At 51.1% G+C, this 23,662-nt stretch overlaps 1 protein-coding gene across 2 annotated transcripts in view; it reads left to right on the top strand.

Moving 5' to 3' along the window:
• The first annotated feature begins 1,487 nt into the window (after positions 1-1,487).
• RGS9 (regulator of G protein signaling 9) overlaps positions 1,488-23,662 on the top strand; it is a 72,622-nt gene continuing 50,447 nt past the window's right edge. For both annotated transcript variants that reach the window (XM_015072649.3, XM_015072648.3), the window contains exons 1-7: positions 1,488-1,732; positions 12,720-12,816; positions 17,911-17,961; positions 19,390-19,496; positions 19,714-19,765; positions 20,028-20,086; positions 22,116-22,192. In XM_015072649.3, the coding sequence (XP_014928135.2) occupies positions 1,676-1,732; positions 12,720-12,816; positions 17,911-17,961; positions 19,390-19,496; positions 19,714-19,765; positions 20,028-20,086; positions 22,116-22,192 (500 nt within the window). In that variant the 5' untranslated portion in view covers positions 1,488-1,675. The remainder of the gene's footprint in view (positions 1,733-12,719; positions 12,817-17,910; positions 17,962-19,389; positions 19,497-19,713; positions 19,766-20,027; positions 20,087-22,115; positions 22,193-23,662) is intronic.

Below are 23,662 nucleotides of genomic sequence, written 5' to 3'. Positions count from 1 at the left end.
GGTGTAGTCGGTGAAGCGTCTGACTTGGGACTCTTGGGATTCTCTCTCTCTCTGCCCCTCCCCTGCTCGTTCTCTCTCAAAATACACAAACTTTTAAAAAAGGTCATATTTGGATATGAATATTCCAGCACTTTTCTTGGGTCCTTGTTCACACCAGGGACATACTTCCCAGTAGCCTAGTTTACTTAGTAGGATCTCTGGTCTTTTTGTGTAGATGGACCCCGGTTGGTTCCTGGATTCTCTAAAGCAAAAGGGAGCGGTGGACCAGCCATGAACCCCTTGAAATTGTTTGCAAAGTGGAGTCAGTGTTGTGTGAAGGTGTGTGCATGTGTGTGCACATGAACATGTTTCCTGAGAGAATGCCCACAGCTTGTAACTTATAGGTATGACCAAAGATATGGATAAAAACCAGTGCTTTACAGGGATAGTCATTGATGTGCCTGCCTGAACCAAGCCCCTTATTGTTCTCTTCCAACTCAAACATTTTTTTTAAATGTGTATTTATTTTTGAGACACAGAGAGAGAAACAGAGCAGGAGCAGGGGAGGAGTAGAGAGACAGGGAGACGCAGAATCTGAAAGCAGGCTCCAGGCTCTGAGCTGTCAGCACAGAGCCCAACACGGGGCTCGAACTCACGAACCATGAGATCATGACCTGAGCCGAAGTCAGACGCTTAACCGACTGAGCCACCACCCAGGTGCCCCTTACAACTGAAACATTTTATCTGCCGCAATCTGTCGCCATCCAGCTAATATGAAAATAATGATGCTTTATAGACTTGAAGACTCTTGCTGACTACATAGGAGGCTCATTTTTAATTTTCTAGATACGAAAACACTGAGGACCAGAGAAGGAAATTATAACTTGCTTGGATCAGGCAGCTGACCCAGCAGCAACCACAGCTTTCCTGTTTTTCTCTGTTCTCCTTTCTTCCTCCCTCCCTCCCTCCCTCCCTTCCTTTTATTACCGCCCCCCCCCCCCACCTTACCAATCCCCTTATGATTTGTTTTCCTAAACACTGCTAAACATACTGCTAAAACAGTGCTGAGGGCCAAGCACCGTGTTACACATTTCCCCATTAAAGGATCCAACAACCGTCTGTTGGATATGACTATCCCATCACTCATTTTTCCTTTTCAGGTAAGGAAATTGAGGCTTAGAGTTTAAGAAACTTGCCCAACCTTGCTCCGGCTAGCGGCAAAACGGGGAGGCGAAAGACCGTTTATTCCACCGCGCTCTTTAGTGAGGCTGCTTGCTCTCACTTCTGCACATACCTCACTTCTGCCCCGGGTGGAAAGGCGCACTCTCTGCGACAGATCCTCCCGGTGGCGGGTCCCGGACGCGCGGGTCTCACCTGAGGCTCCTCGGGGTCCCGCGGGGGCCGGACGCCGCCCCCTGGCGGCAGGTGGGCGCCGGCGCGGCGCATGCTAATGAGCCCGCGGCGCGGCGCGCTGATTGGCCGGCGCGCCTTCCAGCCGCTTTCCCGGGGCGGGAGCCGAGGCCGAGGAGAGGGGCGCCGCCGGCCGCAGCCGCCCCCGGCCCGCGCTCCGGGCCGCCCTCCTCCCCCCCGGACGCCGCGGCGGGTGCGGGGCGCGCGGGCGCCTGCGCCGGGGGCTCCCCCACCCACCCCTTGCGGGCCGCCGGTGTTCCGGTTCCGAATCCACCCGGGGGCCAGGATGACGATCCGACACCAAGGCCAACAGTACAGGCCGAGGATGGCATTTCTCCAGAAGGTGAGCGCGGTCCGGTGCCCTGGGCCCCGGGAGGTGCGCAGGCTCCCAACTCTGGGAAGTGAGCGCGGGGATGCTGGGGAGGCTCGGAGCGTGTGGCCGGGAGCGGAGGGCACACCTGCGGTCCGTTAGTGCCGCTTGATGACTTATTTGCTCTGTGTGGGTGTGTGTGCACGCGTGTGTTTTAAGACTATAATGGTTAGGTTTACGTGTGACCTGTTTGTAGCGGAGAATCTGAAGCCAGGGGCGACGGTCGGTTGGAGGCTAGACAACAACCTGTTACTCTGGAGAGAAGGGTGCCAGAAGGCAGTCCGGCGGAGGCTGTGTCAGATTTGAGACAGAATCCCGATACTGTCCTAAGGTTCCTCACCCGAGTACGTGTATTTGTGGATCTTGGGTCTGTCTGTGCTGGCGGTAGAAGTCAGAACCTTTCCCCCTTCCTCCGCAAAGGCTTTCTCTGACCAAGTGGCCAGGCACAGGGGACCCGTCCTGAGGACACTTGGGATGTGGCATGTACCCCGTGGGGGGATGTGTTGGGGTGGAACTGGCCCCTTTTGCTCTGGGCTATTGAGATAGCCAGTGTCAGAAGAGATCGGCAAAGGATTGGGTCCCAGGTCCCTTGCCCACCCTTCATCCCCATGTACAGCCATTTTTCGCAGTGCGTGTACACCCTCTTAGGCTTATCTTGTTGAGTAGAATTAGCTCAATGCTTTGTGACAATGAGAACTCTGCCTTGAGCCCTTGGAGCTCAGCAGACTGGTGTAGGCAGGGACCAACTGTCCTGATTGGACCAGGACTTTCAACGCTAAAACCTGGATGGTCCCGGGCACACCGGGGACAGTTGGTCACACGTGGTCCACCTACTTCAAGAAGCGTGTGTGCATATTCCAGGAATTAGAGGTGCGAGGACCATCCATGAAACAGACAGATGCCAGTTTCTCAAAGCATAAATTTCTAAGTCTGATCTCTGAGAGCCAGAAATCAACTTCCAGGATTTTCCCGAGACTGTCTTCTTCCAGAAAGTAATTGTCTGGAGACATTCTGTTTTCTGAATCTCGGACACCCTTTTCCATCATGACTGTTATCTGGTAGATTTTCCTGTCTCTACCTGGCCTTCCGTCTGGTGTCTTGGTTTCCAGCTCCCCTGCTCCCCCTCAGTCTGTCTACCTCCACCCTGTGCTTCATAAGCACACTGATTTTCTTTCCTAAATCAACGCTGATCCCCTCAGCCCAAAACCCTCTGTTGGCTTCCCATGCACACAGGGTAAAGTACAATCTGCTCAGCCCCAGCCCCTCGGGATCCTGCTCTGACCCACCTCTCTTTACCTCCCAGCCGCCTTCCGCACCTGCCCTCCAGGGAAACAAAACAGCGGCCACGGTACTCAGTGGGGCTCTGGCCTCAATGACCCCCCCCCCCCTTTCTGGGAACCCTGTGCCCTTTCAGACGCGAGGCTCCTCTCCTGGGAAAGCCCTTTCTCCCCTTCTCACCTGCCAACTTCCCAGCCTTCCTCGGTGAAGGCCGGTTCTCCCCACCCCCCCTGGAGCGGAGGGACTTCCTTCTCTGTCTCCCAGACTCTGCCCACACCTCCAGTACCGATCTTTCCCTTTGCCTTGTGGAAGGGACCCTGTCTGTCTGTGTATCCTGAGGTCCTCAGTCAGGTCACAGAGCTCCTTAGAGCCAATTTCAAGAGCCCTGCCAGGGAGTCCCTAACGAGCCAGCTGAACTAGATGCCCAGTCTTCTGGAGAAAGACCCAGACCAAAGGAATGTAGACGTGGGCGTGGTGTCATTCACCCCTCAGTGAATATTCAATGAGATAGTTAATGAATATTCATGAAGGATGCTGTGTCCCATTATCCCATCTGGTCCACAAGACAGATGTTATCACCATTTGCAGAGAAGGAAACTGAAGGTCAGAGAGGTTTCTTGCCCCAGTCATACAGCCACTGGGTGGAGGAACCAGGAAAAATATGGGACTGACCATCATCTGTTCCCAAATGTGATATGATGCTATGAACTTTGGGCGGAGTGGAGGCCGTGGGAAGGCCTGACCTAAGTGCATGGGGGATGTGGAGCTGAGAACCAGAGGATAAATGGGAGTTCTAGAAAGAGAGAAAGACAAGGAAGGGTGTTCCAGGCAGAGGGAATGGCATATGCTAAGTGTGTGTGTGTGTGTGTGTGTGTGTGTGTGTGTGTGATACAGTGCACTGCTCCCCATGGTTGCAACACCCATGGGCTCCTGTTGTAATGTTGGCTCGTCCCCTCTGTGATCGCCGGATCGCCATCCCAAGCGAGTACCCGTGCTGCTGTCCTTGGGATAGACCATGGGATTGACTCTCCTGGTGCCACGTGGGAAGCCTCCTGTTAGATGCTATGCTTTCTGGTGTGGCTTCTGGCATTTGCTTTTGCTTGTGATGGGAGTGAAGACACAGAAATATTAGAGGAGGTGTGGGTGGAGCATGGTATCTTTTGCTCGTATCACTCTTTCACTCCACACACGCACACATAATCCTGCACTTATGTGCTACACTGTGCCAGGTGCTGGGGACGCTTGGGGGGATTAAGACTTGGCCCCTTCCTCCCGGAGCTTAGAGTCTCCCAGAGAAAGCTGGATGTGTAAATAAGAAGAGAAGTGCTCTCAAGGTCGTGGTAGACTTTGTTAGAGGAGATGTATCTCTATATCTGTCTACACAAAGAGAGGCACACACACACACACACACACACACACATATATATCTCACACAATGTGAGGGATGGTCAGTTCTGCCCGGGGTGAGGGGAATCAGGATAGGTTTCACAAAGGGGGTTGCAACCGAGCTGAGGTACAAGAAGTTAGTTTTCTTTGCCAGGAGGATGGGAAGATGAGTGAGTTTTTAGGCAGACACAAAACACGGATGTGTGAAGTGTCACATTGGTATGGGGGGTCATCAGGGGTCGGGACAGCGGGAGGTCGACGGACGGTAAGGCTGGCAGGAAAGGAGGGCCCAGAACTGGGGGCTTTGTACTTGGCGTGAGGAGTTTGATGCTTTCTGCATTCAGCGAGAAGCTGTCTGCTGTTTTAAAACCACTCGGTTTATGTCTAGAAAGACGATTCTGATTTGAGGGTCTGAGTGCTTTTCTACCCCGGTTGCACTTAAAATATATTGATATTGGGGCGCTAAGGTGGCTCAGTTGGTTAAGTGTTGACTCTTTTTTTTTTAAATGTTTATTTATTTTTGAGACAGAGAGAGACAGAGCATGAATGGGGGAGGGGCAGAGAGAGAGGGAGACACAGAATCCGAAACAGGCTCCGGGCTCCGAGCCATCAGCACAGAGCCCGATGCGGGGCTTGAACCCACGGACTGCGAGATCATGACCTGAGCCGAAGTCGGCCGCTTAACCGACTGAGCCCCCCAGGCGCCCCGCTTCCTGGGCTGTTGACCAGCGTGGGCAGAGCAGGATTTGAGTACCGATGAGGGTGTGGCGCTCGCGAGGGTGTGCGGGACCCCGCGTGATAAGGCAGGGGTCAGCAGGCCTCTGTGTGACCAGGCGTGTTAGCAGGAGCCCCTTCTTCTCTGTTAGCACAACAACCCCGTGGTTCTGGCTCATTTTGCCCGTCTTTGTAGAGACAAGGACTGATTATTATCATCCCCCTGGGAGCCTTCTCCGGCTTCAAGGAAAATTCCAGCCCCGGAGATCTTGCACAGTGAGTGACAGCTCCTTAATGTGAGGAGTGGCGTGGGCGTGGAGGGTGGGATGTCGGGGCGTCAAAGCCGTCGTGTCTGCTCCTCTGTGATGTCGGGGTTCCCTGGCACGTTGGCAGTCACAGTGCAGCACGACGGCTCCTGAGAGAAGAAACGTGGGGCCCACGCCCTCACCTCCCGCCCCCGACACTGTCCCCCGACACAGGGTCACGGGGCGGGGGGTGCCAGCGCGGCCTGGCTGTGCCGCCTTTGTCTGTGCCCGGGAACGGGATATGGTGGAGTCTGGCTGGGCGTTGGCCTTGACATTTGCAGGTGGGGAGGGCTGGCCTGTGCCTCAGCCCCGGGGGACGCCCACGGGACACCAGGGGGAGGTGTGAGAGTTGGCAGCCGTTTGGAGCTGAAAGGCAAGGGCTTCTCGCCCGCTCTCTGGAGAACCTGGAAACGACTGGGATTCTCTCTCCTCCGCGATGCGCAAAGGGGTTTTTCTCTCGGGGTGGATGCTAGATCCCAGCGTCTGCTAGTTTGCTCGGGCTGCCGTGACAAAGTGCCATGGGCTCTGTGGCAACGGAGATTTATTTCCTCACGGCTCTGGGGGCTAGAAATCCCAGACCAGGAGCGGACACGGTTGGTTTTCCTCTGAGGCCTCTCTCCTTGGCTTGCAGACGGCCACCTTCTCCCCGTGTCCTCCCGTGGTCTTCCCTCCGGACGTGTCTGTGTCCTAATCTCCTCCTCTTCTTGTTTTTAAAGATTTCTTTCTTTTTTTTTTTTAACGTTTATTTATTTTTGGGACAGAGAGACAGAGCATGAACGGGGGAGGGGCAGAGAGAGAGGGAGACACAGAACCGGAAACAGGCTCCAGGCTCCGAGCCATCAGCCCAGAGCCTGACGCGGGGCTCGAACTCACGGACCGCGAGATCGTGACCTGGCTGAAGTCGGACGCTTAACCGACTGCGCCACCCAGGCGCCCCCTCTTCTTGTTTTTAAAAAAAATTTTTTTTTTTGAGAGAGAGAGAGAGAGAGAGAGAGAGGAGGGGGAGGGGGGCAGAGAGAGGAAGACAGAGCATCTGAAGCAGGCTCTGCCCTAACAGTAAGACAGCCTGATATGGGGTTGGAACTCATGAACCGCGAGATCGTGACCTGAGCTGAAGTCAGACACTTTACTGACTGAGCCACCCAGGTGCCCCTAAAGTTTAAATTTTAAAACATATTTAAAAAAATTTTTTTTAAATGTTTTATTTATTTTTGAGACAGAGACAGAGCATGAGCAGGGGAGGGTCAGAGAGAGAGGAGACACAGAACCCGAAGCAGGCTCCAGGCTCTGAGCTGTCAGCACAGAACCCGACGTGGGGCTTGAACTCATGAACTTCGAGATCATGACCTGAGCCGAAGTCAGACACTTTACCGACTGAGCCACCCAGGCGCCCCTAATTTCCTCTTCTCATAAGGACACAGCCCTCTTGGATTAGGGCCTCCCTAACGACCTCATTTTACCTCACTTACCACTTCAAGACCCTGTCCCCCAAGTACACTCCCCTTCTGAGGTACTCGGAGTTAGGGCTTCAACATACAAATTTTGGGGTTCACAAATCAGCCCACAGCAGGGTCTCTCAAGAGTTTCCTTGGAGGACTGGGGAGACCCCTCGGAGGAATTTATATGAGGAAAAGTCTGAGGCAAATCGAGTGGAGTTTCAGCGGCCTGAACTCCCTCAGAATGTTCTCGAGGTTCACGTGCTGTGCCCTCCTCCCACCAGCCCTTCTTTTCTGTGACGGGTGACATGCCTGCCTGAAAGAAATGTGACTCCCCTCATTGTGTTTTTAAAATAACTCTCATTATTCCTCCTCTGAAGATTATTTTCAAACTCTTTATAACTAGCCTTTTTTTTTTTTAAATGCGAAGAGAAGGAATCCAATCTGCTGACTTTCTATCCGATTTCTAACTCATAAGGCAATTTCTATTTCTTCTCCAATATCTCGACCCCCTGTTCCTATGAAACATTGTTGTCTCATGCAAGAGTTTTTTTTTTTTTTAAAGTTTACTTATTTTCAGGGGCACCTGGATGGCTCAGTTGGTTAAGAGTGAGGTCTTAAGAGTTGGTTTCGGCTGAGGTCGTGAGCTCACGGTTCATGGGATCGGGCCCCATGTTGATCTGCACGGAGCCTGCTGGGGATTCTCTCTCTTCCTCTCTCTCTGCCCTTACCCCCCCTCAGGGCAAATAAATAAACTTAAAAAAAAGTTTATTTATTTTGCGAGAGAGAGAGAGAGCGCGCACACGCAGGAGTGAGAGACGAGCAGAGAAAGAGAGAATCCTGACGAGACTCTGTGGTGATGGTGCAGACATGGGCTCCAGCCCAGGAACCGTGAGATCATGACCTGAGCTGAGATCAAGAGTTGGGACGCTTAACCAACTGTGCCACCCAGGTGCCCTGTCTAAGACTTTTTGTGAATAAATATGGGGTTTCATCTGGCAGCTAATGTGAGAGAGGGGAGGCCTGAGCCCTCACACCAGAAAATCAGGCCTTTCTTGGAGTAGCATATAAATCTGAGGCTCACAGTGGGTTGAGAACTGCAGGAGTGACCCCCGCAGCGCACGGCTCCTGGGTCCCCCAAGTCCAGAAGAAGCGGCCTCCTCTCGGCCCCTCCAACACCCTGCTGGGTTCACCCCTTTGCTCCCTCACGACTGCAGGCTCTAGGCAGTGGCCAAGAGCCTGATGCTGCAGAAGGCCAAGGATGGCAGCTCTGACTGGAGCGGAAACGGATCGTTTCTGTTCTGGAACAATCCGTGAGCCGAGAAAGTGGGCAGATGGACCAGTCCTGCTCCCTGTGTGACCCTTCACCTCCGATGCAGCTGGGTGCAATCTCTGTCTATCACTCTCCCTTTAAAATTTTTATTTTATTGTGGGAGTGCCTGGGGGGCTCAGTCGGCTAAGCGTCCGACCCTTGATCTCGGCTCAGGTCATGATCTCACGGGCGGGGAGTTTGAGCCCTGCGTTGGGCTCTGTGCTGACAGCGCGGAGCCTGCTTGGGATTCTCTCTCTCTCCGTCTTTTTCTACCCCTTTCCTCCCCCCACTAGATAAAGAAATAAGCTTAAAAAAAATAAAAGTTTTACTTTATTATGGTAAGAACACTTACCGGGAGTACTCCCCTCTTAAAATTTGAGTGCACAAACAGCATAGTTAACAACCGTCTATTGTTAATAGACACGATATGGCAGAGCAGATCTCCAGAGCTTATGCACCTTGCTTGACTGAAACTTGATAGTTGTCGGTTGGCAACCCAATTCCCATCTCCCTTCCCCCAGCCCCTGGCACCACCATTCCACTCTTTGATTCTATGAACTTGCCTGTTGGGTACCCCACGTAAGTGGGACCATGCCGTCTTTCTGTGACTGGCTCTTACTTCGCCTAGCGACGTGTTCTCCGGGCGCATCCTTATCGTGGGATACTGCGGGATGTCCTTCTTTGTAAAGGCTGACTGATGTCCCATTGTATGTCTGTGGCACCCTTTGCCTTGTTCACTTGCTGATGGACGTTTAGGCCGTTGGCCCATCTTGGCCGTCGGGAATGATGCTGCAGCGAACCCGGCAGTGCTAGTCTCCCTTCGAGATCCTGGCTTCGAGTCTTTTCAATGTGTACCGGGAAGCGGGGTTGCTGGGAATTCTAGTTTTAATTTTTGGAGGAACCTTCCTACTGTTTTCCACTGCAGCGGCACCATTTTGCATTCCCGCCAACTGTGCAAGAGGGGGCCACGTTCAATCTCTTCGCTTCCCTGTGTAGAGAACCCTGGGGCCTTCTCAGGCCATCCCTCCCTTCCTATACGCCCTCTATGGTTTTTTTTTTGTGTGTGTGTGTGTGAGGGGGGATCTTCTCAGTTATCCTTTTCTTTCCCTGGCTATTTCTTTTCCTATTGCAGTCAGCACCTTGCCTATCTTTTTGGTGCCTAATTCAGCCTTCAACTGCTGTCTACTGAACACTCCGTGCATAGCATGATACCAAGTGCTTTAAGCGCTTAATCTCATGTAATCTTTGCAACCTCCCTCTGATGATGTAGGTACTTTTGTCGTCTCTGTATTATTGTCATCTCTAGGTTACAGAAAAATTAGTCTTAGTGAAATTTAGCAATTGACCTGGCTTGTATATCGAGCAGGGATTTGCACCCAGATCTCTAGCATTTATCTTAGTTACCCTTTTATTTTTATACACGTGTCTTCCCAATCCTCCGCGGACTTGGAGTATGTTTTCTGCCTCGTTGTACCCCCCACAGTGCTGGGCGCTTACTAATGCTCGATAAATACCAGCATTTGCACGGTAAGTAGAGCGGGGTTTTTATTCCCAGGCATCTGAACACAGCCCTGCATGCCGAGTTTCAAAGATACATTAATTCTATGAAAGCTGCTGCTGTTTACCTATTCAAACCATAACCACTAACACACACGTCTCCTGATAAAGTATATATCTTCATGCTTATTGTACATCTTTACGAGTCTATAACATTTGTCTGGCCTCGTAAAGCATTTTTTGCATGATTACTTAATGAGATGCTAAGAGATTACAAAACTGTGTCAATTACTCGGGCACATACTATCAGTGTCCCCATTTATGGTCCAGGAGGGACGTTCAGAGAGGTTAAGTGAAATCCTGCAGTTGGTAGAGAAATGAAACCCCACGAAGCTGCCAGAATCATGGTCTTCCCTTTGCCCTCACTGCAAGCACTGAGCAGAGCCTAAAAGGTAATTGTGAAGGGCTGCACAGAGTGGGGGAGTGTTATTTTATTAAAAAGCGGGAGGACGATGATATAACCAAGTTAGTGAAATGGAGGGGAAGTGGGTGGACCAGTGGCCTGTTTTGGTTTGGGTGGCGGTTGGGATGCAGACAGGTTGGGTTTGAGATGCAGCCCTTCATGAGTACACAGCGGGCTATATGCGGGGGGAAGGCTTCTGGCCAGAGAAGGACAGGAAAGGTCTGTGTTCCTACCTTTGTTCCTTCCTTCGTATTTCATGCCCCTGCTCCTGCTGCTCCCGGAGCCTGGAATGCCGTGGCCCGCCATTTCCCCCACCCTCTCTGATCCCTGGTTCCTATCGTCTTTTGAAGACTCACTCCGAGAGTCCCCGCTGCTGATCCCTCCTGGCACTACTGTGTCCTCGTGATCCCAGGAGCTCACCTTTGCCATCGCACTTCCCATGTTGTCCTATGATATCCTTGTGCCAGACAGTGCACTCCGTGGGCTCAGGGGCCACGTCGCCTTATCTTTGGTTTTCCTGAGTCCACCATGGCTGGTTGTTGAGCGACCGATGGATCCTTGCAAGCACCTGGCGGGCTTGGGGATACATGGTTTCTTCATGAGTAAGCGGTTTCCTGGGGGAACATGGAGCTCGAAACCTCTGCATGGGCTTCGTCAATTCCCATCGTAAACATTGACAAGAGAAACACCTGGGTTGTCTTTTTTTTTTTTTCCTATAGCTCCACTTTATTCTTTTTTAATTTAAAAAATTTTTAAAATTTTTATCCAAGTTAGTTATCACATAGTGCAATAATGATTTCAGGAGTAGAATTTAGTGATTCATCTACATACAACACCCAGTGCTCATCCCAGCAGGTGTCCTCTTTAATGCCTCTTGCCCAGTTAGCCCATCCCTCCGGGTTGCCTTTTCTAAACTGTGCCAACCCATCCGGTTTGTTTTAAAGGATATCCTTCAGTTGACTTTACTTCCGTTTAATTTTTTCAAGTGGAAGACTATTTTTTTTTTTTAATAACAGTTTAAAAAGTACTCTAAAGACCACCAGGGGTGTCCTTGTGTCTGTCTTCATGCGGTTGACTCTTCCTCGGACAGTTCACTGTTTCTGTTTGTTTCAATCTCTCTTCGATAGTCACGACTGATTCTTACCTCTGACCTTTATCTCTTTCGAACTTGAGGCATTCATTTCCCATCCCCTACCTGCACTCTGGCTAGCTCGGTCAGCGTTCCGAAGCAGAAGCGTTTGCTTCCAGAAGGTGCTCCTTCCTTTCCATTTTCTCCATTTTCTATTTAGGTAACTGGCAACTCTGATCACAGGAGTTACAGACTTTGCCCCCCTCACTGAACAAGTCAATCACTTGCAAGTACGGTTCATTCGAGTTAACTAGGGCTCTAAAAGCCACGCCTTCCTGTTATCTTTCCTGCCGCTGTCTTCCTTTATTTATTAACTCATGCATCAGTCACTTACGGAGTATCACCTATGTGTCAGGCTCTATGCCACGCAGTCATAATACAGCCTCAGACGATAACGGACAGAAGACCTGCCCTTGAAGAACTTACTCTCTAGGATCAAGGGAATCATGCAATAAACAATGTAATCACTAGGTAGATAGTTTCCTGGGTTAGAAGCTGAGTGCTATAGAAAAAGCGAGTAGGGGGTCAGGAATGCCAGGGGTGGAGATCAAAGTCGTAGCATTAAGTAAGATGTTCTCAGGCCTCCCGAGAATGTTAGCTGAAGAAGGTGGTGAGTGAGTGAGCTATGTAGGTTCTTGGGAAGAGTGGTGTAAGCACAGGGACGAGCCAGAGCAAAGGCCCCGGGGCAGGAGGCTGGTATATTCTTGGCATGACCAGAAAGCAGCAAGGTGGCCATTGTGGCTGGATGGGAGGCAGCCAGGTGGGCAGTGGTAGGAGAAAAGTCAGGGGGGACAGGGTCCCGGCCACTAGAGCAGTAGGGGAACTTTGCCATTGCCTCTGAGTGGAATAGCCTTTGCAGGGTTTTGAGCGGAGGAGGGACATCTTCCAGAATAACTGGTAGACTCACCCTGGCTGCTCTGCTGAGAGGAGACCACGGGGTGGGAGTGGCAAGCATGGGAGCCCCACCATTTCTTGCCTGGACCGTTGCAGTAGCTTCAAATGGATGTCCCCACTTGCGTCCACCCTGGCAAACTTCTTCATGCTTCAGTGTTCTTCTGTCCGCCGTGGACCACACTTCGCAAACGTGGGCTGGATGATGCTCCTCTCCAGCAGTCGCTGCTGGAGCAAAATGCACGCTCCGGGAATGGCATTCGAGGCCCATTGTGATCTGGCTCCCACCTGTCGTTCCGGCTTCGTCTGCCCCCGTTTTCCGTCCCTCTCTCACCCCGGGCACGGCCGTCCTCCTGTGCCTCGGCTCTTCTTGTCCTCTCACTTTCTGTCCGTCAAAATCCTCTTCTGCTAAGTGCCACCTTCTCTCTTAGGCCTGCGCAGCGTCTCCAGTCAGAACGCATTTCTCTGGGCTCCCCAACCCGGCGAGGGTGCTTGTGTCTGTGAGAAAAACGGTTCCGGTCAGCCAGCTTTTTGGGTTCTGTTTTGCAGATTGAAGCGCTGGTGAAGGACATGCAGAACCCAGAGACGGGGGTCAGGGTGCAGAACCAGAAGGTCCTGGTCACCAGTGTCCCTCATGCCATGACAGGTAATGTATCCTGTGACTTAGTCTTGGCCTCGAACCATCCACACGCAGGGAATGGTGGCCTAGAGCTCAAGGTCCCAGTTCAGCCCGTGGCCTGTGTTTACACATAAAGTTTTATTGGGACGCAACCACGTCCCTACTTGTGTTTTATCTTTGGCTGTTTTTACGCCACAGTGACAGTTGCATAGTTGTGCAGAGACTGAATTATGGCCCCCCGAAGTGAAGCTATGTACAGCCCTTTAGAGGAAGTTTGCTGATTCCTGGACCACAGGCTCCTTCTGAGGAAGGGGTCGGAAAGGAAAGGAGAAAAAGAACCAATGGGGCACTTTGTGAAGCCATCCCTCCCGGGAGGTCATTTAAAAAGCTTTTACTGTCGCTTTCTGTTTGCCCTGTTTTGATGAAATCAGGTAGCATGAGGAAGAAAAATACTATCTGGCAGAAATAAATTGGTCTTTGCTCCACCCTGGTCTGATTCACGCTGACAACTTTCTGTTTTTATTAATTAATTAATTTTTAAAAATTGGGCTCCAAATGAGTTAGCATACAGTGTAATAATGGTTTCAGCAGTGGAATTCAGTGACTCATATAACGCCCAGTGCTCAGCCCAAGAAGTGTCCTCCTTAATACCCATCGGCCATTTAGCCCGTCCCCCCAGCCCCTCCCCTCCCGCACCCCTGTTTGTTCTCTGTAGTTAAGAGTCTCTTATGGTTGGCCTCCCTCTCTTTTTATCTTATTTTTCCTTCCCTTTCCCTATTTTCGTCTGTTTTGTTTCTTAAATTCCACACATGAGTGAAATCATGTGATATTAATCTTTCTCTGACTGAGTTATTTCGCTTAGCATAATACACTTTAGTTCCATCCACATTGTTGCAAATGGCAAGAATTCATTCTTCTTGATTGCCAAGTAATATTCCATTGTTTGTGTGTGTGTGTGTGTGTGTGTGTGTGTGTGTGTGTGTATACATACCACATCTTCTTTATCCATTCATCAGTCGATGGGCATTTGAGCTCCTTCCATAATCTGGCTATTGTTGATATCACTGCTATAAACATTGGGGGTGCACTTGCCCCTTCGAATCAACATCTTTGTACCCTTTAGATAAAGGATATAATAGTGCTATTGCTGGGTGGTAGGGTAGTTCTATTTTTAATTTTTTTGGGAACCTCCATACTGTTTTCCAGAGTGGCCGCACCAGCTTGCACCCACCAGCAGTGTAAGAGGGTTCCCCTTTCTCCGCATCCTTGCCAACATCTGTTGTTTCCTGAGTTTTTTTTCAAGTTTATTTTTGACAGAGAGAGAGAGAGAGAGAGAGAGAGCGAGCGAGCTAGGGAGGGGCAGAGAGAGAGGGAGACCCAGAATCCGAAGCAGGCTCCAGGCTCTGAGCTGTCAGCACAGAGCCCGACGCGGGGCTCGAACCCACGGACTGTGAGATCATGACCTGGGCTGAAGTCGGATGCTTAACCGACGGAGCCACCCAGGCGCCCCCTGAGTTGTTAATGTTCGCCACTCTGGTGTGAGGTGGTATCTCATTGTGGTTTTGATTTGTATTTCCCTGATGATGAGTGATGATTCAGCATCTTTTCATGCATTCGTTAGCCATCTGAATATACTGGCGCCCTCCTTAACCACCCCACGGGATGCCACCAGCGTCTCCTTTCTCTGGATGTGGGATAAAGGAGCATCATCTGAGGACATTGGCAGAAGGGACCGAACCACAAAAGAAGAATGAATTTTGATTAATGGGTCGCATATGTCGTATGATTCTGGTTTTTTGGTCAAGAGCGTGTTTCCTACCGAGATATAGTGTCTGCAGAAACAGACAGTTTCTCAAAGCACAAGCCTGGGACTCACCCCTCTGTTCTGCTCCTTGTGAACCCTCACTCTCTCCCCTCCGCCACGACCTCACTGTTTTTCACTCAAGGTGCCCTGGTCTTGGCAGAGATAAGCTGGCTGACACTGTCCTGTTTCCCTTTCTATCTGCTTGGAAGAAAGAGTGCCCCCACCATCAGTGTATCATGCAGGCTTCCGTGAGTGCAAGCCACAGAAGACCAACCTGGCTGGTTGGAGCAAAAGAGCAGTTGATCGGAACGGAACAGGGTAGCTCACAGAAGAAAAGGAAACTGACGAGCCACCCCTGGGAGAGGCTAGGAACCAGGGTAGCACAGGCGCCCAAAGAGCAGGAATAAATGGGCAGACTCCTCAGGGTGGTCCTGCTTCCTCCCAGCCTTTAAGACGTACGGGGGGGTGGGGTGGGGTGGGGGGGGGACTGGGACCATTCTTCCCGAAGGCATCCCTGCCCCGTCCCCCTCCGCTCCTGGTTGTCATTAATTGTGGCTTGGATTCTCCACTGGATTGGGAAGCCTTCACATCGCATCTTTCTCACCTGGGTAACCCCAGTGCTTAGCAGAGCTGCTGGTCAGGCAGGGGGGGAGGTTTAACAGAAGTTTGCTGAATGCGTGAGCCGGTGCTGGCCTAGTGCTGTGCAGAGAGCACTGGACGTTGAGGGGCACCTGGGATTGAATCTTTCAGGTGCCTTTTTCAAGCCGTGTAGCCCTTGCCTCAGTGTTTTTATTTTAAAAGCAGGAATAGTGGGGGGCGCCTGGGTGGCTCAGTCGGTTAAGCATTTGACTTCGGCTCAGGTCATGATCTCAAAGCTCATGAGTTTGAGCCCTGCGTTGGGCTCTCCGTTGACGGTGCAGTGTCTGCTTTGGATCATCTCTCTCCCTTCTCTTTGCCCCCCACCCGCTTGTGCACTCTCTCTCTTTCTCTCTCTTAAAAATCAATAAATGAACATTAAAAAAACAGGATTCGCAATCCCTGTCTACGAGAATGATGGCGGGTGTTAGGTGAGATAGTACTTACGTGGGCAGCAAGCATGGATGCTTGATGTGTGGTGACAGCAGGCGATTCCCCACACTGTGTCACTTAACACCCACAACAAAGTTAGGGATAGACACGACCATCCGCATTTTGCAGGTGGGGCCACGGAGAAGCAGAGAGGCTCAGCAACGTGTCCCCGTGTCACTACACTCACACGTGGCTGAGCTTGGATCTGATCCCAGCTGTGTGACTCCAGTGTCCATACCCTTACCCACTGTCGGTGCGCATAAGCTGCTCCTTTTCCTTGCACACGGGGTGCCCGTGGTTCCTGGATTTGGCCGAGGCGGCCGACCCTGCCATGTGTTCTCTTGTTCCTCCTGTGTGGGTGAATTTCAGCTGCCGCTGGAACGGGTCTCAGGGAGAAGCCTTGGGTCCTGCATCAGCACTAATAAAAGCAAACCGGGTAATCAGTCTCTAACTCCTCAGATGGCAGGTGACCCAGGACTTCTGGGGATGACGGTGGCTGATGTGGAGCCTGCCACGCCATTAGCACAGACCACGTGGTGCCGAAGCCGGTGGCTCTGTAATCCCATTTGGTCTATTTCGGGAAGCAGTCAAGTGGATGAGAAAACCCTCGTCTCCTTGGTGGAGAGCGCTAATCAAACTGCTGTCTGCTTGGGTCTCTCTCTCTCTCTCTCTCTCTCTCTCTCTCTCTCTCTCGGTCTACATGCCTCCCGAGTAGCATTCAAGGAGACCTGGGGTGGAAAGTCTAAAACACCCAGTCCTAGGATTTTAAGGAGGATTTTAGATGAAGGCTTTTGCTTGAGAACAGCCAACCAGGGGTGAATAAAACTAAGAACAAGAGAAGAAAACCCACCGGAAGTGAGAATGGTGGGCATGTGGGCAAGGACAGAGATAATGTCTGAACGTTCGTGCCCCAGGGCATGGACAGGAAGGTAAGAATTACAGGTTGTCCATCCTAAGTCATGCTGCGGGCAGGTAATTAAGCCCAGAGAGTGTGTGAGTGGGTGATAAGGGCCTTCCCTGGAAGGCCCCAGAAGAAATGCCCCTTCACTAGCTCTGAAGAGGGAAGTATCTATCACATGCAACAGTCCAGCCACAAGGACATGGGCAGTGGGGTCTCAGACCCGGATCCTCCTTCTTGGTGTGTGCTGTGGGCCAGTTCTCATGCAGGCAGGGGTTCAGGGTTGGCCTGTGAAGTTGCTGGAAAATGTGGTTATTGCTGTTTGCCAGATGGTGTCTGGTGAAGGGTGGTTCCTTCCAGGACATCTCATCTTTCTTTAGGTGCCTTCCTCGTACAAGGAGTCTGTTCCACTAAGGGGGTGCAGGGCCCAGGTTGAGGAGGAACCACACAGCTCCTTGGGGTCCTGCAACAGTTCTGGATTGCTTTTGGAACTTGGCTCGCTTTGGCCCTTAGATAAATCTGAATCCTTGGGAGATGGGCAGGAGGGGGCGCTTCTTCTCTCCTGATCTCTCCTGATCTCGTCCCTGTCTGCCTCACCTGCTTTTTTTTTTTCCCACACCAGTCTTCACTCTGCATTATTGTTCCCAGGCTGGCCCCTAAGACCTGCCGAGCCCAGGGCGTGACTGCAAATGGTGCTCCCATTCCATTGTCTGAAGTTATAAATCAATCCACAGAGTGTTACTAGAATATGTCCCACCCTCCTGCTTCGACCAGAGTACTTTCACAATGACCTGAGAGGCCGGGTCTGAATTTCGAATTTTCGGACTCCTCAGAGTTCTGCCTGGGAACTTGGGAGCCGGGGAGAACCATCCCCTACCCTTAGCTCATTCCCACTTTTTCTCCCATCCCTGGTTCTGATGTCCCTTCATGTGACCAGGCTCCATCTGGAGCCCCACAGGTAGCATGCCTTGGGTCTGGTTTTTTTCAGGGCTCAGACTTAGGCTCTTTACTTCCTACTTGATAAATACTAGTCCATGCACAAATTATTGTAAGGTAAGGAAATAAACACCACAAGAGAGGTGAAGAATTGAGGGTGTGGGGGGATGTTAAGCTGGAAATCTGGCCGGAGTCAGATCGTGGACGACCCTGAATTATGGGTTGTGGGGTTTTGGGTTGAACATAGTGATGGGGGTGCGGTGGAGGGGAGGCCCTGAAAGTTTTGAGCTGATGAGGGATGAGATCACAGCTGAGCCTGGAGGAGACCCCGTGGGGTAACAGCGTGGAGGAGGGTGTGGAGGTCGGGGGCTGGGCTGGGAAACTCTGATGATGGCCAAATACCTCTGGTTTGCAGGCAGTGATATTCTCCAGTGGATCGCCCAGCGGCTTTGGATCTCCAGTCTGGGTGAGAGCTCCTCAGGCACTCCGTCGACAAGGACCAAAGAATCTCTGGAGGCCAGAGACTAAATGGAGGCTTAGCCTCTGTCTCTGAGAAATTGACATTGGAGAGACAAGGCATTCGTGTGAAAAACAACCAGAATCAAAAGCGAAGGCGTGACAGATAATTGGGGAAGAAAAATGGTTGTTTCATTCAAAATATTGGGAGCACGTAAATAACAGGCAACCGGGGAAGAATCAGTCAAGACAGAAGTCTTGGAGGGGTGATGCACGCATACGGCTGGTCTCGAAAGAAGGGCCGCTAGCAGACTGTGGAGGGGAGTTCCGAGGGTCTGTCTTCCCAGAGGGGAAACTAGCAAGAGCAGTGGTGTAGAAATGGGCTGAATGAGACAGAGAGGGGGATGAGGGGGAAATTGGGAGAAATGACTTCAGCTGGGTATGGAGGGCAGGGTAGGGACAGGCATGTAGCTGGCATATTTGCAGATTCCAAGTTTCATCTGGGAGGCAGCCAATAGGAGGTCATGGGGGAGTTTTGAGCCATATGTGTGATAATCATATGTAAGCTAGGATGTTTGCAGCACTTTGAGGGATGGGTTGGAACAGAAGGAATCTGAGGCACAGACTTCCCACTAGGAAAAAAGGCTCTTGGTATCACACGGCATAGAAAATGAGACTTGTCTACGATGGGGGGGGGGGGGAGTGAGACATGAAGAAGGAGGGATGGGGAGAAAGTCTCTCAAAGCGTGGGAGGCTGAGATACAGGAGGGGTTGTGGGTTGGGTCCTTGGGCCCGAGGACGGCAGGGATAGAAAATTCTCTCGATGATGGCAAGACACCTGCTTCCTTGGTGACTCTGAGAAAGAGCCAGGAAGGTTTTCCTTTAATTGATGCAAATCCAGAAACAAGGCTATGTTTCCAAGCACATTGGAGGTGGGCTAGGTAATAAAGTGAGTTGGGGAGGAGCCGGGGGATCCATACCTAGGATGCGGGTAGAATGGAGCTTGGGGATAGAAGTTGACAGTAAACATGGCCTCCTCTTTCCTTTCCTTTTTGAGGGAGGAACTCTCTGGTGGCCAGATACATTCTCTCCCTGCTCCTGGGGACTTCTCCAGAGCCAAAGGGCCCAAAGAAGCTTCTCTAAACATCTGCAGTGGACCACCTGTGATACCCATGAACATTTGGGTTCTCTGGTTCCCCCCAGACTTATGAGTTGTCATTCTTGGGGGTCGAGCTGGGGAAGTCTTCCTCTTACCATGCTCCCCAGCTGAAATTTGCCCATAGCCAAGTTCAGGAACCACTGTCCTCTCTCCTTAGATGAAGTGCTGTTTGGATGGGGCGCCTCTCCTGGAGTTTGGGGTGCTGTGTGGGGGATGGGCAATGAGCTTCTGCCTTCAGTGTCTGCTGTTAACTTCCATGTCTTAACTGTTTCTTCCCAGAGGCACAGAACTTGGGCAACTTTATTGTCAAATATGGCTACATTTACCCTCTGCAGGATCCCAGGAATCTCGTACTCAAGTCTGACAACAGCCTCTACCGGTTTCAGGTGGGTCTTGGCCTTGACCTTGGTGTTAATATGGGATTAATCTTATCTGAGAAGGGAATTGCATGGCTTCATATCCTCACAGATCAGAACTTTAGAAATGGTGGGGGAGGGGGCTGAGGTCGTTTCATCTCAAGCCACAGGGCTGGGGGCCCAGGGGGACAGTCAACAGCGTGGGTTGTAAGCCCACGCTTACGTGCTTTCCTGGTTTCTTTTATAGACCCCGTATTTCTGGCCCACCCAGCAGTGGCCGGCTGAAGATACAGACTATGGTAAAACTCCATCCCCCTATGCCTTTGGTAGTGCTCAACGTGCTGCTTATTTACTCGCTGCACCTTGGTGACGTTTGTCTTACTGTCATCACGACCTTTATGTCCGTTCACATCTGTATTGGGTGTGTTCCCAGGGAAGGGAGCAAGGATCTGCTGAAACTTCTCCCTACCAAGCCAAGCACAGCAGCCTCGTGCATATAATGGCGCAGCTGCCGTTTTAAAATATGGTGATGATGGAAAATGTCATTGCTTTCTTTTGCAGCCATCTATCTAGCCAAGCGAAATATAAAGAAGAAAGGGATTTTAGAAGAATATGAAAAGGTACAGACATGCTTTCAAGTATAAGTTATTATAATTGGAATAAAGTCTTGAGCTGTTTTTTTTCCTCTTCCCCCTTGGTTACATCATGTGTACCCTCATCATCCATCCATCCATCCATCCATCTATCATCCATCCATCCATCCACCCACCCATCATTTATTCATCTATCATCCATTCATCCATCCACAATCTAACCATCCGTCCATCCACCATCTATCCATTCATCCATTCACCATCCATCCATGCGCCATACATCTATCATCTATCACCTATCCATCCACCCACCCACCGTCTATCCGTCCATTACCCATCCATCCAACATCTATCACCCATCCATCCATCCACCCACCCACCCACCCATCCATCATCCATCCATCCATCCATCCATCCATCCATCTATCCATCATCTATCCATCCATCCATCCATCCATCATCCATCCACCCACCCACCCACCCATCCACCATCCATCCATTCACCCACCCATCCACCCATCCACCATCCATCCATCCATCCACCCACCCACCCATCCATCCACCATCCATCCACCATCCATCCATCCACCCACCCACCCACCCATCCACCCATCCATCATCCGTCCATCCATCCATCCATCCATCATCTATCCATCCATCCATCCATCCACCATCCATCCATCCATCCACCCATCCACCCACCCATCCACCATCCATCCATTCACCCACCCATCCACCCATCCATCCACCATCCATCCATCCACCCACCCACCCACCATCCATCCATCCACCCACCCATCCATCATCCATCCATCCATCCATCCATCTATCCATCCATCCACCATCCATCCATCCATCCACCCATCCACCCACCCATCCACCCACCCACCATCCACCCACCATCCACCCACCATCCATCCACCATCCATCCATCCACCCACCCACCCACCCATCCACCCACCCATCCATCATCCATCCATCCATCCATCCATCATCTATCCATCCATCCATCCATCCATCCACCATCCATCCATCCATCCACCCATCCACCCACCCATCCACCATCTATCCATTCACCCACCCATCCACCCATCCACCCATCCACCATCCATCCACCATCCATCCACCATCCACCATCCACCCATCCATCATCCATCCATCCATCCATCCATCCATCATCCATCCACCATCCATCCATCCATCCATCCATCACCCATCCATCCACCATCCACCATCCATCCATCCACCCACCATCCATCATCCATCCATCACCCATCCATCCATCATCCATCCATCCATCCACCCACCGTCCATCCATCTACTATTCATCCGTCCATCTATTTGGAAGCAGCTTGCTGAAATAAATTCTTCCCCATGTCAAGCTTCAGTTTCTCCTGCTGTAATTTAAGCCCTTGCCTCAGTGGCTACTGGACACACGTTAGCTACTCCCTTCCGTTCGCTGTCCTATTAATGAGACAATTAATATGCATGATAATGGACATTATGTGATAAACAGATGTGAACTTGAGTTTGTGATGGGAAAACAATAGTGTAGCTTTGGTTTTAGGCTGGATGAGTCAGATTTCTCAAAGAACACATGCATCCCTCAAAAGGCTAGATTCCTGTGCAGACAGCAACAATCTTGCCGTGTTTTTATTCTTTACAAATATGTATTTCGAAGGGCCCACATCATACCAATGTTAGGATTTGTCTTTGTGCATTTGTGATGCTCTGTTATTGAATACTGAGTTTCTACATTTCCCCTCACACGATTCCCCTCTTCCTAATCAGATTTGGGATACATTTATTAAAAAAAAATCCAAGCCAGGCTGTGGCTTTTTGAGAAGCTTTAGATCTTTTTGTGAAGGCTTTTGTTGTGCAGGCTTTTTGAGAATTCAGTGCTACCTTTTGAGCGAATGCCTTCACAAAGCTGGGATGGGAGATCATCTGGCTGCATCTAGAGCCAGGGGCACAGCCTCATTGACTTAGAGCTTGCTTCCGTCTGCACACAGCCTATGTTGTGGGGCTTAGCGTTCTTTTTGTTCTCCATTTCTAGGAAAATTACAACTTCTTGAACAAAAAAATTAACTACAAGTGGGACTTTGTCATTATGCAGGCCAAAGAACAGTACAAGTGAGTGAAAGATCACGTTTGTCTGTTGGTCCTTCCTCCCTCCTTTCCTTCTTTGTTTCCTTTTATCGTAACAAACCTTTATTGGGCTTTTACTGTCAAACGCTGGGCTTGGCATGGGGAATATGAAGGCACAGTCTGGGGTCAGGCGGACGAGCAAACAGGCTGTGATGCTACACTGAGATGAGGTCTCACACAGGTGTCTGCAGGAGAGCTGGAGAAACAGCATTGAACCTGAAGCTGCCTAGGAGGTTGCCGGGGGGAAGGGTGGTGCTGGCGGATGGAGAAGAAGGGCGAGGTGAGAGGAAGGATCTTCAAAGCAGAGAGAACCAGAGTCTGGAATCGGGGGAATGCCCACTTGGTGCAGTTTTGTGTAGCTGGAGCAGAGAGCACAGAGCCTGGAACCAAGAGAAGTGAGACCCGACATGTTAGCAGGAGCAGATCGGGAGAGGGTTTAGCGCTAAGGGCCATGGGGAGCCATAAAAAGATCTAAAGCAGATTTGCACAGTAGAACCACCCACGACTGGTCTCATTTGCCTGCCGTCCACTTCAGAACTGGAGCCGGAAGTCCCCGTGAAGGCTCTGCCTTGTCTACGAGAGCCAGATGTCAATGTTGCAGAGAGTGAATCCGTCAGGACGATGTTAGGCTGTCGTAACAAACATCCCCCCAAGCCTCAGGAGCACGAAACCACGGGTTCATTTCTTGCCTGCACTTCATGTCCACTGTGGCTTAGCTGGGGCCCTGACATGCTTTGTGCCCACTCCGGGACCCGTGCTGAAGAAGCGGCACCATCCAGGCTTCGCCTGTTGCTGGAGTAGAGGGAGGCAGAGCCTGTATGGGTCACGAGCGATGCATGTCACTTGTGTTCACAATTCATTAGCCCAACAAAGTGGCTTCTATGGTTGTGCCCAACTTTAAACTCCTTTGGGTGGGGATGTACAATCCTACTGTGTGCCTGTGATGTGGGGGAGTCAAGAATACCTGGGGACCAATACCAGATATCACCAAAATGGGTAAGTCCAGTCAGCCTCACTTGCCCAGGCAGGTCCAGTTTCTGGAAGGTCTACCCTTGCTGGTGCGTGGCTGGGCTGAACAGTGGAATCTCATCCAAGAGCCTTGGGATCCGAGTAGTGGTGGATTGGTTAGGGCTCTCTACAGAAACAGAAATACTAGGATATGTATGTATGTATATCAGAGGTTTATGATAAGGAATTGGCCCATACAACTACAGAGGCTGCGAAGTGACATGACCTACGGCTGGCAGGCTGGGGATCCAGAAGCCCTGGTGTGATAGGTTCGTCTGGAGGCTAAGCAGCTGGAGGCCCGGACGCTGACGTTTCAGTTGAGCCTGAAGGCAAGGAAAGACTGATGTTCCAGCTCAAGGCCACCAGGCAGAAGGGATCCCCTCTCATTTAGGGGAGATCAGTCTTTTTGTTCCATTCAGGCCTTCAACTTTAAAATACCCTCAGCTG

This window comes from Acinonyx jubatus, chromosome E1, assembly GCF_027475565.1.
Source record: "Acinonyx jubatus isolate Ajub_Pintada_27869175 chromosome E1, VMU_Ajub_asm_v1.0, whole genome shotgun sequence".
NCBI classification, from domain to species: Eukaryota; Metazoa; Chordata; class Mammalia; order Carnivora; family Felidae; genus Acinonyx; species Acinonyx jubatus.
The sequence above is the reverse complement of the archived record's forward strand: the minus strand, read 5'-3'. Positions and strand labels throughout refer to the sequence as shown.